Genomic DNA, 18,764 nt, shown 5'->3' with positions numbered 1-18,764 from the left:
GCTGACGGGGAAATCCAGTGAAACTTGTAATTAAGAGAGTTAATCGCCGACGGCGATAGAAGTTTTTAATTGACTTTTCAGCGCCCGCGCACCTCTGCTCATTAATCTCGATCTCCGACCTGATAATTGCAGATTCAACACTCCGGTCCAAACTGGGGCGTGTAAATGAGAAGTTAAACATTAGATAACAAGTGAAGTAGGTACCTAAGTATATGTGAAAATATTGCTTTATATGTAGTAGGTATTATCTAAAGAAACGTTTGTTTTTTTTAACCTAAGTACCTATAGTAAGTAGGTATACTGTTTATCTGAGGAAATCCTCTGACAAATTGTTGCGTCAGGACTACGTCTTACTCACCTTCCTTATCTTTATAGGTATTATAACCTTCCAACAAACCTTAGTGGTGCAAAGAAACCGCTTAGGTAAGCAATTCTTTGATCTCGCAAGAGATCTCATCTCATCTCAAAAAGGCATCACGTTACTGACGTATAAGTATCATGGCGTGATCTGGCGTCAGAGGCCAAAACTCACTTTAGGTCGTTGCGTTACCGTAGTAATTCTTTCTTTTAGGGAGTTGTACAGTCAGCTGCAGAGGAAAGGTACCCCCCTTGAATTTGTATGCGAAGGTACATATATATATATATATATATATATATATAATATATAAACATTTTATAGCGTTGGTCATATATACAAAATGATAAAGTTGCAATAGCCCTATTACTTTTTGTTCCGGGTCATATTTTAAAGCACTTTTTCCTTAACTAGATTTAAATGAACAAATAGAATACCTATGGTTCTTCCTCTGCCTTTCATTCCTTAAATACAGCCTTACTTTACGTAGGCATACGCAACTGTATCACGGCCCGGCTCATCAAGTTGCCATTTATAAATATATAATCAGATAATAACCCACCAAGCCTGAGAATTTACCGTATCACACTAATTGCACACAACGACTTAACCAACACCCCTGACCAGCGACCATCCGCCATTTTAGTTTAAATCACCGTCTCAATTGTCCCAAACTTGTACCTAATTACATAACAAATTATAAATAATACCTTAATACCAGCTAATAAGGATGATTTTTCATCAACAAGCCTCCCACGTTATTGAATGTGTGTGTATTTTGTACATTTATCGCTTGACCGCCGCTCGCGGCGGCAGTCACAGTCACTTTGTTTCTTATCATGGTCAATTTCAAGTCTATAATGTTGTCAACCTTTATATCAGTGTTTATAATTTTAACTATTTTAGCGAGTATAAGTGGAGATTGGGTGTTTAATAGTATAATAAATCATTCAGTTTCATGTAAGTACCTTAATAATATAACTATCTTTTTAGGATTAATAACATAACGGTCATGTGTCGCCAAAGTTTATTTATTTATTTCGGCCATCTCAGGGAAATATGAAAATTAGTCTAGGTACCTACTTATTTTGTTTATTTAATTGTTTACCTGAGAAAATAAGAGATATAATGGCCAGTATTCATCGTTTTCTAGGAATAAAAAATCAATGTTGTTTTGTTTGGCAGGTGATGGATCGATTAGTATGATGTATGATTAATAACTTAAACTATCGAGGCGTAGTTAAATATTTCATTAGTTGAGTAGTAATTTAATGATACCGATTGATTAATCTGGCATGTCAACCTGATACACTCTTGCTCATTTATGTTCAAATAGTTAGCTATTTGAACAGGCTGAGTTTAGACTCAAAACTTTTCTACAAGTACCTATAGGTATAATACAATGAAGAAACCTGAAACTTTCTTTATAGAAATATAATGAGTTTGAAAACATAGTTTATACGTAAAAGAATACCTCTTATTTCCTTTGGTAAAATGACCATAAATGTATGGTAAAACATTAAGTAGGTATAGATAGGTATTTCTTCAGTTGCCTACTAACCGATCTGTTAGAACTGTTTCTGCATTAAAGAAATTCTTTAACACCCATAATCCATGCCCCATTTGCATAGGAACTGGGTGCTCCCAAACTTTCCTTGTTTGTTAGGGACCTGGGACACCCTTGCATTTCGTTTTTAAAAACGCAATCGGCCCCTCGGCAGGCGTGGCTCACTCCGCGATTTCGTCGCGTCGCTACAAGTACATGCGAGCCACACTAATTTTGGTGTCTAGTAGTTGTAGTTGTTGTAGTAGTAGTAGTTGCCGCGCACCGCTAATACGGAACGTCGCGCAACGCCTGCTCGCTAACTTAATAGATGCGTTTTGTTAGAGAGTGAACCTTCTGTACCTAGTACCTACTATTGTTTATTCTTTGAAAATCTACATACATTATAAGTTTATAAGACTTAAGTTCTATTTGCCAATTATCTGCTCTGACGAGAATAATACAGACGACTCATTGTTTAGAAGTACCTAGTTAGGTACTTGGCATGGGCACAATACCTACTGGGCATTTTGTCGTATCCAAGAATAATATAATTAACTCAAAAACGTGCCGTCTGTCTGGAACACAATGTCTACACAGAACAGATGACATAATTATTACATACTTTTTCCGCCTCAATGCACTTAGTTACCTAGTTATAGTGTGAAGCGATATGTGACCTTATTACAACGTGATAAGATTTACTATTATAGATTCACTACGCACAGCTGCAAAATACATTGGGTAATGCACTCAATTGTTTTCATATCTCATGCTCTGAAAGAAGGTTATTGGAGTTCTAAAAGGTGTGCAGAAAATGATACGTTTCTGCACTAGAGCATTTTACGTTCCAACTACGATTTAATGATTTTTTTACGATAAGCAATTGAAATTTGGGTTATAATGGATTTGTTATACAATTTCCATTCTGATATTTACCTCCCCATTCCATAAATAACGATACTTTCGACTAAATTGTTAATTGAAAGTACCCTCAAGATTTACTACCTATAAAATTTTATACTTAGTCATGTTTAAAAAAAAAACACATACATTTTACTTTCCTCGTATTCGAAATGAAAAGTAGAGTGTTTAACTTGGGTGAAAGGCATCATTTCAGCCTCGGACTATTGGCGCTCTCACTGCGTTCGAGAAATACCTAAATACCTCGGCAGAAATGAGTGTCTTTCATCCTTTGGTTAACAATCTACTGTTACCGTATTCTAGCGCAACTAATTCCAAATAAACATGAACAGTATTATTAACAAATTTTATTACTAAACCTAAATATATCTAAGCTCAAATATAAACTAAACATGTAGGTATATATATAATTTACGAATGTGACGAAACAGGAGGCCCCCAGTTAAAATTTCTAACAAATCACGTTACCAGTATAAATTCGGTCCATTTACTGCATATAGTAGTTTATGCAACAGTGATATAATAAGGGTTCTTAAAATTCAAGGGTCGAAGTTACAAAACGAGACGTAGTCGAGTTTTGTAAAAAAAGACCCTTGAATTTTAAGAACCAATTATGAGCTGTTGCATACATTACTTTTTCTATGACAGCTGCAGCCAAAAAAAAAAAAAAAAGAAGAGATTATTAAAAAAAAGAGTTATTATTTAAAAAAAATTGAGTTATTATTAAAAAAAAAAAGAGTTATTATTTAAAAAAAAAAGAGTTATTATTGTAAATGAAAACATACCTCTTTCAATCAAGATGATCGGAACTTGTATCTTTAAAAAAAATAAAGCAGTTGTATTATACTCATAAGATGACTGCTAGCAGTCATCTTATGAGCCTATAGACAAAGCATTCAAATGACATTGCTTTAGATATCACTGTCAGTCATTTAATTGACACATTTAAGTGCTGGAGTAGAAAAAATATATAATGATATGGCCGTAAATAAACGTATAGGTACTATAGGTACTTAAAGGTCACATGTCGCAGTTGACACTGGCTGACCTTACATCGATCGGCACTGACACTCGGTTGTAGTGATTAAAAATTTGATAGTGCCGAGATATAATTAGGTAAAATCAATAAAGTCCTCCATGACGTATATGACAACGGCGACCCTTATTTTCTGATGACTTTAATCTATAGGTAGGTATAGGTACAGACGCCATCAGATATTTCGGAGCGGCCAAGGTGTTCACAATATCTGAACACGCAATCTAACGCCTTTTTTTTTTTTCTCTTTATTGAGGGGCTTTTTCGATTGAACGAATATGTCACCCCATAAAAAACAGACTTAATTAACAAAGTTAAAAGAAAGTAAATAGCCACATCTAGTTTAAGTACATCACACATTTCTGTCCCTCAGACCGCACTTAACAATATTTAATACCTTTTCAACTACATCAGACATGGGGTTCGAAAGGTAGGTATTACATAACCCAATGGAACTGTCATTGTCATGAAATAACTGTTTTCTAAGTCGCTCATTTCGGACCATAGCGCGAGCGCGAAAATGACAAGTCTGTGCGCACAACTATCACTGTGTGAAAGTGACGCATGAAAAGATTGATGACACGGGCAAAACCGTATAAATAGGTATCCGTTCACAATATTACTGTTCTCTTAGGTATAAAAGTTATATAAGTACCTAATATAGTGAGTAACAGGTAGGTAGAGACAGAGAATGTGAGTTCCAGACGGAACTTGGACTTTCCCAGATGCATCAGTTTTAGTATTCTTGAAGAATATTATTTCACGTATGGTTTTCCCAATTTTAGCGACTTACTCACAGTTCATAAAAGGTTATCTAAGAATGTTTTTAAATCAAACGAAACAAAACGAAAGCAACTCTGTTCCATTTAATGATGATTGAAATTAACTGGAGGCAATTTATACTAGTATTAGGACCGTAGGATGCTCGAGGTTAAAAATGTTTAAAGCCAGAGAAAAGTTGTGTCAGTTACTAAATACCTACATTTTAATTGGAACATACGTCAGTAATAATAAAATATAAGCTAAGACGGAAATATCATACAATATAATAAATAAAGGAAGCCAATAATAGAATAGATGTCAGACAAATTAGGAATGGAGACCTTTTGTTGACCTTATGAAAATGTCTAACTTAGATGTAGGCGGGTAGACTAGGTAGCTACTTAACTGTAAGGAGTTGAGGAGTAATTACCGGAATTAGAATATCATTTATTTGCTTCTTTGTGTTTTACATTAAATGCTATGACCGATGAGTCGCGTAGGGGTGAGTCAGCTAACTTATATCCTAATCCTAAAGGATGACTCAAGTTAGACCAGGCCGTGTCCGGGCCGGAGCTTCCGGAGCTCCGTTTTCTATGGAAAGCATCACGTGATCACCTGTCATAGAAAAGTAAGCGTCGGAAGCTCCGGCCCGGACACGGCCCGGTCTAACGTGAGTCATCCTTAATGGATCTGTGTTTACTGTGTTCTATTTATTCGCAATCAGAATACAAACAGATAACGTGTTTTGTTTTTATGTGTAAGTAATTACCAAATAGCTATTCCTCTCCCGTCGAATGATGGTCCCAAATGATTGAACAATGATGAATGAAGTTACGAGTTTACCTTCTAGCTCCTTGCATTGCCTTACTAAGTTGTAATTGTTAGATGGTTTTCATAGATCTAATGTCTAGACATGATTATTAGATCATACATTAGGCTGGCGTGATTTGTATTTCGGCATTATTCTGTTCGTATTAAGGCCAAGATCAAATAAAATTCATACTTAGGTATGTAGGTAGGTCCAATCCAAATTGATAGTATTTATTTTGATCCATTAAATTTAATTATTTACCTTTTCTATTCCAGGTGACCACAACAAAACTCTAAACAGAGATGTCTCCAGAGTTCAAGTATACTTCTACGACTTCAAGAACAATTACAACAACAGCTACCCCATCGACAACGCCGCAGAAGAACTAACCAAATCTTACAATCTAGACGTTACCAGGAAACTAGTATTCTTCGTCCCTGGCTTCAAGTCAAACATAACCAGAAAAACGGAAGAACTCATCAGACAAACCTTCAAGGATGTACAGGATACCTATCTTATCATAATAGATCATTCTCCGTACACTTCTCTGGTACATGGTAAATCAGACAGCTATAGCTACGGCAGAGCAGTATCCTATGTGTACTATATCGGGAGAGCATTAGGAAAATTCTTAACTGATTTGAGAGCCAAAGGATTTCCGTCTTCGAAAATTCATTGCGTCGGCCACAGTTTGGGAAGCCAGATCTTAGGCAACGCGGGTTATGAATTCAGTATGCTGACTAAAGAGAAGGTTTGGAGAATAACTGGGATAGATCCTGCTGGTCCTTGCTTCTCAAACAGTTTTATCGAAGAGCAGATCCGCTCAGGGTTAGCGGGATACGTGGAGGTATACCATTGCAATGCCGGCGGATTAGGGACAACGAGCGTGTTAGCTGACGCGGATTTTTTCCTTAACAAAGGATATAAGCAGCCTGATTGTAACGAAGGACTTGTACCGGTGAAAGGAGATTCTGACCAAGCGAAGTGCAGTCACAAAGCTTGCGTCACGCTCTGGGCTAAGACGGTCCATCACCCTGGAGCATATTTGGCGTGGGCATGCGATTCATATAAGTCCTTCTCAAAAGGAAAGTGTGCTGGAAATGAAGTTACTATTGCTGGATATTCAAACCCTGGGAACGCTACTGGAGTGTTTTATGCGTCTACTGATGGATATGGAATTTAAAATGTAAAATCATATGTTGTGGCAAAGCAATACAAGGATAAAGGCGGAAAATAGGCGCGAAATTTGGATCTTTAGACATTGTGAAATTCACTCCTTAATCTACTGGCAAAATGGTTTCCCACACTGTAGTTAATAATTTAAAATATTGTGATTAGGTAGACTAAAAAGATCCACTTGACATTAAATAGTACCGTAAAATGCTTGTTTCATATTTCCAACTCGTTTATTTGCATTCATAATGACTTCTTTCTTTGCATTCGTGAAATCTTTTGAAATGCTGTTCAGTTACATAGTTACAACGATGTTTTATCCCCAAACGAGTAAGGCCACGGCCATTTGGTCATTTCGTGCTATTACTATTATTGCAATCGCGCTGAAAGCTATTAGTTGCCCGTTGAAAGAAAAGTACAGTCAGCGATAAAAGCTTTTATTAAAAATCTATTTTGAAAAAAAAAATCCTTCGGTCATTATTTAATCAGTCAGTGAATTAGCGCTTTCATGTTATCCTTATCTAAATTAACTAATCACGCGCCTGTTTATATTGACCTATTAGGTACACTTGATAAGTAGAAATACAGGAAATAGAAATAAGTAGAAATAAGGGAAATGGCAATAACCGTGTGCAAGTAATGAATTTCTTAGTTTCTACTTGGAAAGTTTCTGTTCATACGTGTACATATAAGGGATTATTAGTTATTACTCAATGTTCTTAACTGTTGACGACTGTTTCATTGAACACTAGCGACCCGCCCCGGACCCGTCCTTCGAACGGGTTAACCAATTATATAAAAACCTTCCTCAAGAATCACTCTATTGATAGGTGAAAACCGTATGAAAATCTGTTCAGTAGTTTTTGAGTTAAGAACATACAAACACACAAACAGACAGACGCGGCGGGGGACTTTGTTTTATAAGATAGTGATAGTGATTTACGTAACGCATTGGCGTCTATTTCATATGTCAAATCGAAACTAACTGTAAGATGATAGTGGAAAAACGCTTCTCCATACAAACGTAGATCCCATTTTCCTGTTTGAATATGAACAATATCAGAAAAAAAAACAGGATTTATATTTCATTCTATATTCCCTGTAAACGCGGAAGAAATATGGAAATGCCTTGGCCGGGAATGCAATTATCGGCGGGCACTAGTCCGCGAAGTGGAAGGAATCTGAGCATTCAATTAAGACCAGGCTCTAATCAATATTTGTGGTTCATCTTATAATCTAGATAGGGTAAGTAGTTGCAGGATAATATTGTTTATTTATAGATAAAATTAACCTTTTCACTTCGTCGTATTGGCTAATTAGCAAATCAAATGTGTGCTATGTGTGCTTACATTCAATATCTTTATTAAATGGCTAAGTTTCCGATAACCAGAATTTTCTTTGAATTTATTATTTTAGTGTGGTGTATTTATACGACATATTTAGGTACTAAAAAAGAAACCAAAATAATATGCAGATTTGCTCCAACTTTCAGTAATCCGGCTCTTTTGTGTCAGAATTAGTGCCGGATTAGTGAGATTGTATAGTAAAAGCTAAGCTAACGCCATTTCACAAAGCCTATATTTTAATAATATGCATCAGCCACTGAAACAAATCTACCCGTAAATAAATTTATTCCAAACAATAAACCAAGCCAAATTCTGTCGATTATGGTCGGCATTGTAAATAAAATAAAGCGTTTTCCTTTGTTGACTTAATTAAGTCGGTTAGAGATTCGGGGCTGTACGGAAAAGGACCCATTACTGGATAGTCGAGAAACAGGTGCATTCCGGCTTGGACCTTCAAGTAAACTAAAGTTTTACTTAAAAGCCGCATAAAAATATTATGGTATAAAAGTAACATTTTAAAGTCACCCCTGCATTTCAAAGTCAACCCCGGTTTAAGGATGACGGGCCGTGTTCGGGCCGGAGCTTCCGGCGCTTACTTTTCTATGACAGATGACCGGTGATCACGTGATGTTTTCCATAGAAAACGAAGCTCTGGAAGCTCCGGCCCGGACACGGCCCGGTCTAACGTGAGTCATATCCTTTATGGCAGTAAAATCTTATAATTCTTCGAATTGACCCTTCAATTGTGTGTGTTTGACGTACATTTTGAGTAGGATCCTCATTCTCATATGTTTGAAAAATCGTTATTTATAACGTTATGGTGGAACATTACATAATTATTTATGTAGGTATTATTATTAGGAACCTATACACATAACGCTTAATAAAATAATATATGCTAAAATCATAACCCATGTTTTACCATCGATCACGTTATTGTAACATATAAATTATGCCTTGATTTTCCTGGCGATCAAAAGGTAACATTATAACAGCTTAAAATAATATTCGAATTAATGTCAATGATTTAAATACATATTATATGTACATTACCTAATAATCGTTTTATTCGAATTTTCCATATCAGACTAGAAAATCCTTCTTTCCCGCAAAGTTGTATAATGGTGTTAAATAAATAGGGTGACGGCTTATCTGCCTGAAAACAATGGCGGAAAGAAATATATTAGAGCCGTGGGACAGGGAGAACAAAGGGGCAGGATGATGCTACTCGACACGCACCCAAGTCGGATGGCGATGTACAATGTTCACTTCCGGTGACCTTAATTTACAAATTTTACAATATTCAGTGGCGGATTTGCAATCAGAATAAATACTACTCGGAAATACTACGATTTATTGGCAAAAGTCACAACAATGCAACCAAAATTAATTTCAATACGATTAATATATGCCACGAATATTTGCCGAATATGCAAAGAACTACAAAATATAGCACTACCCTACTCGTCTTAGCATTCCTAGATATCTGTTCCTGTGATAAACTGACTCAATAAGCCCGATGTCCAAGTTACCTATCCCCAGCGCAGTTTTAAAACCACTACGAAGAATACCTTTCTGTCACACGCAGTCGTAATTCACCCCTTCCGTGACTTATAGCCACGATTTATTCTTCTTATTCAGAATATCTTATGGAGATTCATAAATTGAGAGCAATATCTCATCTGGGACAGTGTTGCTGCGGATTTTTGTCATATTTCATTCCTTGTGATTCAAGAGACGGAATGACGTGTCGTTTCAAATGTTTTTTTGTCGTGCGTAGGCATAGTCTCGGCGGATTCATATAGATTGATAGTCATAAGATAAATGATAACAAAAACTAAAATATTGTGTAATAGGTACATATATTACGTAGGTTTAGATTGTCTGATTCTGTGATCTTCTAGAGTCTCATGTTATGTGGAATAAAGAAAGTAAAAAGTACTTATCTACTTACTCACTAAAATCACTAAATGGTCATCTATGTTAAGAAGTAGTCCTAATAGTCCTAGTTCCCCTATGGAGTTCAGATAGCAGCTTTAATTAAAACTAGTGCCCATGCAATTCTTGGAGTTAGCTTGCCGAGAGGACCCGAGCCAAGCAAAAGTTGATAGGTAGGCTGAAACGGACACCTACGCTATCGCCAGTTCAATCATAGTCTAAATATTTCAAGACAGCCATTAAGCTCAATAATATATATACACAGCCTTACAGCGTATAATAATCCTACACTCTCCAAGCACCCCGTACATCTCTCGCTACGATTATTTCACGCCATTAAAACCTACGAATGGCGAATTCCCGGAATTTATAGGTACAATAAGTACCGACCGAATTACTCGGTGCATAACGAATGCATCTGCGAGTAACAAACACTGCCACAGACCACAGTACAGACGCTGGCAGAAAATAAACAAGGAATTATGTAAGTCGAGGCTAGATCTTATATTTATTAAAACAGAGGTTAAACCAGTGGTTCCTAACCTTTTCAGTCCGGTCACCCCTATGACTAACTAGGGAACCTGCGTGACAATTTCCATCAATCAAAAAGGGACTACATTGCTGATGGTCGATAAAGGCTATTAATAATTGAATTTTAACAGCAAGAATGCCTTATTGACAAGCGATCTTTTTGTTGATCCCACACCTACACGTCAAATAATGCTTGCTCCACACATTCTCCTATAAACGCTCAAAATTGTAAAAAAATGAAACAATTTACTCATCACCTCTCTCAACTCAAGCTGCCTATTTCTAAACCACGTTAATAAACCACAAGTTGTACCTTAAGAGCCTCCTGTTGGAGCTGAGATTTAAATATTTTAGGTAAATATACCCGTCTCGCTAACGGAAGCGGCACCTAAAACTAATGCGATAAGGACAAGGTGAAAAATCCTGCGTAAAAATCTCAAATATCGAGGTCGAGTACGAAACCTCCTGTTTCCTGTTTACTTTTAACTGTTTCCTCCTCCAAAACTTAACCAATCGTAACCAAATTTGGAAATCTAAATGATTATGAAATTATCTGTGTCGGACCGTTTTGCTTTTTTGGCTAATTGATATCAGTTTTGAATACCACGCCTCTCATTGCGGCATAGTCAATTAGGCCATTTTGGCCATTTTTGAAGGGCTCTAGCGCCTTAAAAAACAAAAATATCAAAAAAAGCAAAACGGTCCGACACCGTTATTGACAATATTAATCTGTGTTAAAAAAATCATTGCTCTAGCTTCAAAACCCACGGAGGAAACAGTCGAGTACGTTTGTATGGAGAAATGACCACTCCTGTTGGCTCTTAACACATTTCGTAAACCACATATTCAGAAAAGTCCGTATTTTATTACTAAGTGGAACATGAATAGCTTGTATTACTTTTTTGGCATAAAAGTAATCTAAATTAGTCAAAATATTTTGACTAAATATTGCGCTACTGCTACCTACTATATAGGTACCTACTACCTTAGTAACTTGGTAACTTTGTCAGTCACCAACTATTTTGATGCTACCTACAAAGAGCATCAAAATAGTTGGTGACTGACAGGTCAGGCTTCGGTCTTGGTAAGTAATATAGTCAAATACAGTAGGTCATAAGACCTAACATTACTACCAAGACCTAAAAGTACCTATTGTTTAATATGTATCTACTCAGAGATGATTTTTAATTAAAGGAGATTAAATACATATATGTTATTCAACTACAAATAAAAAAATTAGATCTATTTCAGTTTACACATTTTTTTTCGTTTAATTTTAATAAAACATTAAAGTTTTTAAGCATTTAACTTTATTTAATTTTCTTCACTTTATTATTTTATGATATTTAAGTAGGTATGGTGTTTCAGGTTGGTAACAGGAAATAAGAAAACCACACCTCTCCAAAAACTCTGCTGGTGATTCACATCTGTAAGTTTAAATATGAAACATGATAAAAACACTTAAATTAAAAACTTAATGTCTGGGAGACCGAGTTTTGCTCGGGAAACATATAATAACCCAAAAATGCGTTTTCCCAGAGATAAAACCTAGCTAGATCGATTTTGCGCCCCCGTAAACCTCCATATAGCAAATTTCATCTAAATCCGTTTAGAGCCGTTCCCGAGATCCCCGAAATATATATACATATAAATAAATAAATAAATTTACAAGAATTGCTCGTTTAAAGGTATTAAAAACTTATAAATAAATTATTAGCCCTAAATCCTGGTAGTGAGTGTAGTGACCTACCAAGTGCGGTAGGGTGCCCTTCTGCAGGCTGCCCGCTTGCCCCGCTGGATAAGAATGCTGATCCGCATCATCAAAAGCATACAGATATAAAGCGCTTTGACAGCTCCTCATAGAGGCAACGCGCGCTAGGCCGCACGCCATAAATCTAAGCTAAAGTCTTAAATTCGAGATCATGAACATGAAATATTGTTCGCTATAATATTAAAATCATAGGTATTAGACCTATGATTTTACTATTATAGCGAAAAGTTAGCAGGAGACGGCCGTGCCGTGGTCGTGATAGGTACAGCATGCGTGGACCAGACAAGCAAACCCTGAATTATGTCCCTACCTATTTGACTATACCTTTGTTCACCATTATGTTCACCTATGTATATTTACTCTTCTTTCCAAGATAATCATCTTTTTCAAGATGTAACCCGTATAATCGGGCTGTATAATTGCCTCAATTTTTTTTACACAAAGTTGTATGTAATCTTAATTCGATAATTAATGATGTTTTACATATTTATCATATACTATTTTGCAAATTTTTCTTGGATATTTGTACGTTGTTTATTTCGATTGACGATTACTATGACAGCGTTTTTTTTTTTTCTTTTTTGGCATTTACTACAGTAGCCAGTGTCATGTCGATATAAAAACACTTTAAAAATGGAAAGGTTGAGTCCTCAATACAGTGACATTATAACTCAAACAAGAACCATCCAAAGGGGGGTGGGGGGAAATTTCGTTATCTGCCTCTCTATCACTCTTGCATATACGAGCGAAATTTAATGGTGGCAGATAACGAAATTGGTATCGCGGCAGGCCCTCTTTAAACAAACCGCCTTGATTCATCAATGTTATATTTATTAGGAACAAACGTTGACTGCCGACTGTTCTATATATTATACTACTCTTTGCTGCCCACTTCTAGCGCTGGCGGTACACCGCGAAAATCAGTAAAATGCTGCAAATGGTGTTAAAGGTCTGAAAATCGGTACGATTGATCTTTAGGACATTTGAAACAATTTGACCCGAAGCGCCAACAAATAAAAAAAACGAGAGGAGTTATGACGTCATGTTTTTTTGTATGAAATAAAAAAAAATGTTTAGAAACCTATCGTGTATGGTATTAAACGAAAGGGCTTTCTGAGCCAATGCTAAAAATATATCACATAGTTACATTTCAGTCATTTTGTTTAAATTATAATAAAAATAGTTTTCAAAACATACCAAGTTTGGGCTTCTCCAGATACAATACCATAATTTTTTTTTGTAAAATATACCTCAAATTATCCCTAATATCCTCATATCTAACCCTAATAAAGCAATTTTGAAATTATTTACATTTAGGTTTTTTTTTAATTTTTCAATTTTACAAAGTGTAATAATAGCCCTGCCGAATTACTCAATACGAGTAATAATGTCATTCGGGTAAAATAAGAGTATTGAAACTTGCTTTTTCTACTCCCGTACTTTTATTTGTCATTTAAAGGGTCGTGCACACACCTTTAAACCCCTAACTTATAGTTATCAACACAAGTCTTTAGTCTATTCCCCAAAAAAATATTTGTGCATACACGCAGTATCTTTTTGGCACTTTTACGATACTTCGTGTAATCACCATTTAAAAAATATTGTATGGAATACATTGTTTCCAACCTAATTTTAATTGTCATTTCTGACAGATGAGTAAACCATAGACATGTTTTGGTTAATGGTACGATTATTTTCATCTTTATAGGGCTGTATCTCCTAAACCGTGCGTCGTAGCACAAAAATAATCAAATTTTCGTTCCCCTTTGAAACTCCTAAGTAATATTTAGAAAACACGAAAAACAAAAAAAAAAAGAATTTTTTTTTATAGGGTTGTATCTCCTAAACCGTGCGTCGTAGCGCAAAAATATTAAAATTTTCATTCCTCTGTAAGAAACCCTAATTAATATTTAAAAAAAAAACACAAAAAAGAGATTAAAAAAAAACAAAAAAAACTTTATAATGCTGTATCTCTTAAACCGTGCGTCGTAGCGCAAAAATAATCAAATTTTCGTTCCCCTTTAAGGAACCCCTAAGTAAGATTTAAAAAACACAAAAAAAGAAAAAAAAAAGAAAAAAAAAGAAAAAGAGGAAGAAAAATATTTATAGGGCTGTATCTCCTAAACCGTGCGTCGTAGCGCAAAAATAATAAAATTTTCGTTCCCCTTAAGAATCCCACGCACTGAACAACCTATCACATTAGGACATGAAACAATCATCATCATCCATTTTTATTATTATTTCATTGCATTTCAAAGTAAGTGCTTGGTCGTAGAAAAAGTATTGTATGCAACGTTGTTTAACTGAGTCAAAAAATACTAGTGGCGTCTTTATTAACAATTTTCGGTTGTTGTTTGTTGTTATTGTTACTCACGCCACTCGCCTTTTTTGACCTCTCTTAAACAACAGTTGCATAAAATACTATTACATGTTCCTTTGGTAATATCTAAGCTTTAAGTAAGAAAAAGTTCTGATGAGTGGGGGGCGGAGAACTCGGGAAAGGGGGGACGTTAAAGGTGAGTTTTTTCGGTTAATTCTTTCTTAATTATTACATAGACAATTTTTACTACGACTTATAGATTCCGAGATATAAGCGACTTTCTGAAAAAAACCGTTTTATATTAATTTTATGCTTTCTTTTTAAATATTTAATTGAGAGATTCATAGATCACACTATGTAAAATTGAAAAATAAAAAAAAAACCTAAATGTATATAATTTCAAAATTGCTTTATTAGGGTTAGATATGAGGATATTAGGTATAAGATTAGAGGTATATTTTACAAAAAAAAATTTGCCGTATTGTATCTGGAGAAACCCAAACTTAATTGGTATGTTTTGAAAATTATTTATATTATAATAAAAAAAAAATACTGAAATGTAATGATGTGATATATGTTTGGAATCGGCTCCTAAAGCCCTTTCGTTTAATACCAAACACGATAGGTTTTTAAACAATATTTTTTTATTCCTTACAAAAAAAGATGACGTCATAACTCCTCTCGTTTTCTTTTTATTTGTTGGTGCTTCGGGTCAAATTGTTTCAAATGTTCTACAGATCAATCGTACCGATTTTCATACCTTTAACATCATTTGCAGCATTTTACTGAATTTCTCGGTGTACCGCCAGCGCTATATAGGTATACTTGGTCAACCAGATCTTGACAGTAGACAAAGGCGGCAATTTTGAAAAATGTAGGCGCGAAGGGATATCGTCCCATGGAAGATTTGAATTTCGTGCCTTTTTTTACTGACAAGATTTGGTTGACCAGCTATATACATATTATACTACTCTTTGCCTACGCCTTTGTTTTAAACTTTTTTTTAACAAGTTTTCACAGACAATTAAAAATTTGACATAGACACATCAAGGCGGTTTGTTTACAAAGGGGCCTATCGGGAAGTGCGAAAATCGAAACTCAGCTATTTGCCTCTTTATCGCTCGAATATGCAAGAGTGATAGAGAGGTTAGATAACAAAATTTCTAATTTCTGACTGTATTTTTCTTTAAATATTTTCAAATATAATTAAGTTGCGTTGTTTTATCACAAAGTTAAAAAGACTTAAAAGACCACTGTTTGTATCATCACCATCAGATCAGCTCGATGGTAACCATAAAAATATTGTATTGTCACCCATATTACATATTATGTACTTATGTAAATTTTCAGCTTCATGAACACCCGAGAAGTGGGTCAAATCTAGACACGCGGTAGCGTGTCCAGCCAAGTTCAAAGAAAAAGGAACTGGCGACGCAGCAACCGTGTGTAATATTACACGAACCATTTCGAGCTACTTTTGACCCCTTCACAACTTGAAACCTACTTAACCTACACACATGAAATTTGGCACATGTATTCAAGTCCCTTAGCTAGTTCAAAATACACTATTTCATAAACATAGCTCAAACAGTTATTGATAAATTAACCTTTAAAAACCGGCATTTTTGTGACTGACTGACATATAGATCAAAAACCTAACCCACTTCCAGGTGACCTAGAAACTTGAAATTTGGCATCAAGGTAGACTATTAGGTGTATATAGAAGGAAAAATGTGAAAATTGGAAATGATTGATATTTTGATGGAAAAAAAAATAATTAATACTTATAGACCAAAAACCTAACCCACTTCTAGATCACTTAGAAACTTGATATTTGGCATCAAAGTCGACTATTAGGTGCATATAGAAGGAAAAATGTGAAAACTGGAAATTATTGATATTTCGATGGAAAAAAAATAATTAATACTTATAGACCAAAAACCTAACCCACTTCTAGATGACTTAGAAACTTGATATTTGGCATCAAGGTAGATTATTAGGTGCATATAGAGGGAAAAATCTGAAAACTGGAAATTATTGATATATCGATGGAAAAAAAAAATACTTATAGACCAAAAACCTAACCCACTTCTAAATTACTTAGAAACTTGATATTTGGAATGAAAGTAGACTATAAGGCGTATACAAAAGAAAAAATGTGAAACTGAAACTTTTTGACAATTAACCGCGCGTTAGCGAGGGTCTCCTTTTCAGCTTAGGCAAACTGCTTTCATGATGAATACCTACTATAGTAATTTCTGTACAAAAAGTAATGATATCCCAACAAAAACATAAATGTGAAATGAGAGCCAAGTTCAATATTGAGAATATGTGTCGTTGTTAACTCGCCGACAAAAGAATTGATATCTATATGGGTGCCAAGTTCTGTGCTGTGTAGAAAATCCTGAGATTATAAAGGATTTGTCTTGGCTAGTTTTTACGTATAGGCATATAGTGTAACGATGCACGTTACTATAGGCATCTAAATCAAAAGTATTATTTAAAATAATGTGAAATTAAGAAATTAACATAACATTTCTGTGCGCGACTGTACTTTCCGCCGAACGGCGATGTCAGCAGTTTTACCCTTCTTATACCACCGGCCATCACTCCGCGCCCCACTCTTCGTTCGATCGTCTCTAAGGACGGACGCTGCCGGCCGCGTTCACGAGCCGTGAGCCGTGTCCTCTCACGCGCCGGCGCAAATTAAAATAATATTTTTTAAATCGGCAATGCTAGCCAAGTGTAGCTAAATCTTTAAAATTTTCTATAAGCAAATGATTTTAAGTACTAGTTAGTTCTACCCGTCCTGCAGCCCGTTTGGGTAAGTGTTGAACGTTACTTAGTTTTAAGAATCTAGTGTGCTAAATTCTATTGTGCTAAAACGCTTATAATTGTGCCTTGCCGGTATCATGTATTTTAAAATAATTCCTATCTAGTAAGTGTTGTTAGCCGCCGCGTCGCGGCGTAACGGTAAAAGTACCGTTATAACATGGCGTCTCATACATTTTGCCCAGCGTGTTATTTAACTTCAGATTATTAATAGCCTTAGCTCACAAGCTTAGTTTATTGCATTTTTATCATTTTAGTTGATCCCCATTATTGTAATTTAATTTCATAATCTTGCACTCTGCTTTTGGTACCTACTTGCCATATCACTTAACCGCTGTAACTCCGTTCTGGTTATGAACACCCACCATCTACTTTTTGCTACTCCCTTGCTTGCTTAGCGTCATCGTTGGGGTTCATACCGAGCGGCCAATTAATACGTGGACATAAAGCTGGACGATGTACATTCCAGGGTGCAATTAGACGGCTTAAAAACTACGGCGGCAGGGGGGACCTGCTGATCCGATCGCAGAGTAGGAGGCCCTCCAGAGGCTTCCCGGCTTCACGCACCAGCTGACCTCGGCGCTTCCCGAGACGTCCCGGCGTCCGAACACAGGGCTCGCACGACCACCTTGCCACGTCAGGGGAGTACCCACCTACGTCAGTGAAATCAGACAGGCTAATTTAAAATTTAACGGACCACTACCACGACCACCGCTCGGGTTATTTTTTTAATAAATTTATTTGTTATAAAGCGTTTGGGACTTTAATTTAAACCTCCCAACCTTAATAATATTTTCCACCGTAATATATATGTTTTTTTCAACCGTAATATATATTTTTCTGTTAGTTTTTCAAAAACTTGGTTTGTTGTTAAAAACTAGCCAAGACAAATCCTTTATAATTTCAGGATTTTCTACACAGCACAGAACTTGGCACCCATATAGATCTCAATTCTTTTGTCGGCGAGTCAACAACGACACGTATTCTCAATATTGAACTTGGCTCTCATTTCACATTTATGTTTTTGTTGGGATTTAATTTGCATGATTTGATTGGAACCACATTGGAACAGACAGACAACCAACGGGACAGATGAAACTAAGTAAAAGCTTGAAAAAATGTGGCTTTTTCAATTTCTATTACAACTTCAGATGAAAACGGGGTTTCTATTGTTTCCCAGATAGTTTTAAGCCATAATGTATTGTTTGCTCGAATTTTCGTTAGTCATAATTCATTTGGTTCACAAACGCGTCACTTTTCAGGATTGCCATAAAACAAATCTAACCTAACCTAACCTATCTATAGGATAACCTAACTAAAATCTTGAAATGTTAACGGTTTCAGTTTTATGAGTAATGATAATATGACAAACAATACATTATGACTTAAAACTTTATGGGAAACAACGGGACCCCATGAAAA

General features: G+C 35.7%; 1 protein-coding gene across 1 annotated transcript; it reads left to right on the top strand.

Moving 5' to 3' along the window:
- Nucleotides 1-1,163: 1,163 nt before the first annotated feature.
- Nucleotides 1,164-6,629, top strand: LOC134651253 (lipase member H-like). Its single transcript, XM_063506321.1, has 2 exons — nt 1,164-1,315; nt 5,707-6,629. Exons 1-2 carry the CDS (start codon nt 1,195-1,197, stop codon nt 6,612-6,614), a joined length of 1,029 nt encoding a protein of 342 aa, XP_063362391.1. The 5' UTR covers nt 1,164-1,194; the 3' UTR covers nt 6,615-6,629.
- Nucleotides 6,630-18,764: the final 12,135 nt, after the last annotated feature.

The sequence above is a fragment of the Cydia amplana genome, chromosome 9, assembly GCF_948474715.1.
Source record: "Cydia amplana chromosome 9, ilCydAmpl1.1, whole genome shotgun sequence".
NCBI classification, from domain to species: Eukaryota; Metazoa; Arthropoda; class Insecta; order Lepidoptera; family Tortricidae; genus Cydia; species Cydia amplana.
The sequence above is the reverse complement of the archived record's forward strand: the minus strand, read 5'-3'. Positions and strand labels throughout refer to the sequence as shown.

Excerpts from the sequence above, each read along its gene's own strand:
- LOC134651253 (XM_063506321.1), top strand. The coding sequence starts at position 1,195 with ATGGTCAATTTCAAGTCTATAATGTTGTCAACCTTTATATCAGTGTTT. Across the intron at positions 1,316-5,706 it reads AATAAATCATTCAGTTTCAT|GTGACCACAACAAAACTCTA; the intron begins GTAAGTACCTTA and ends TTTCTATTCCAG.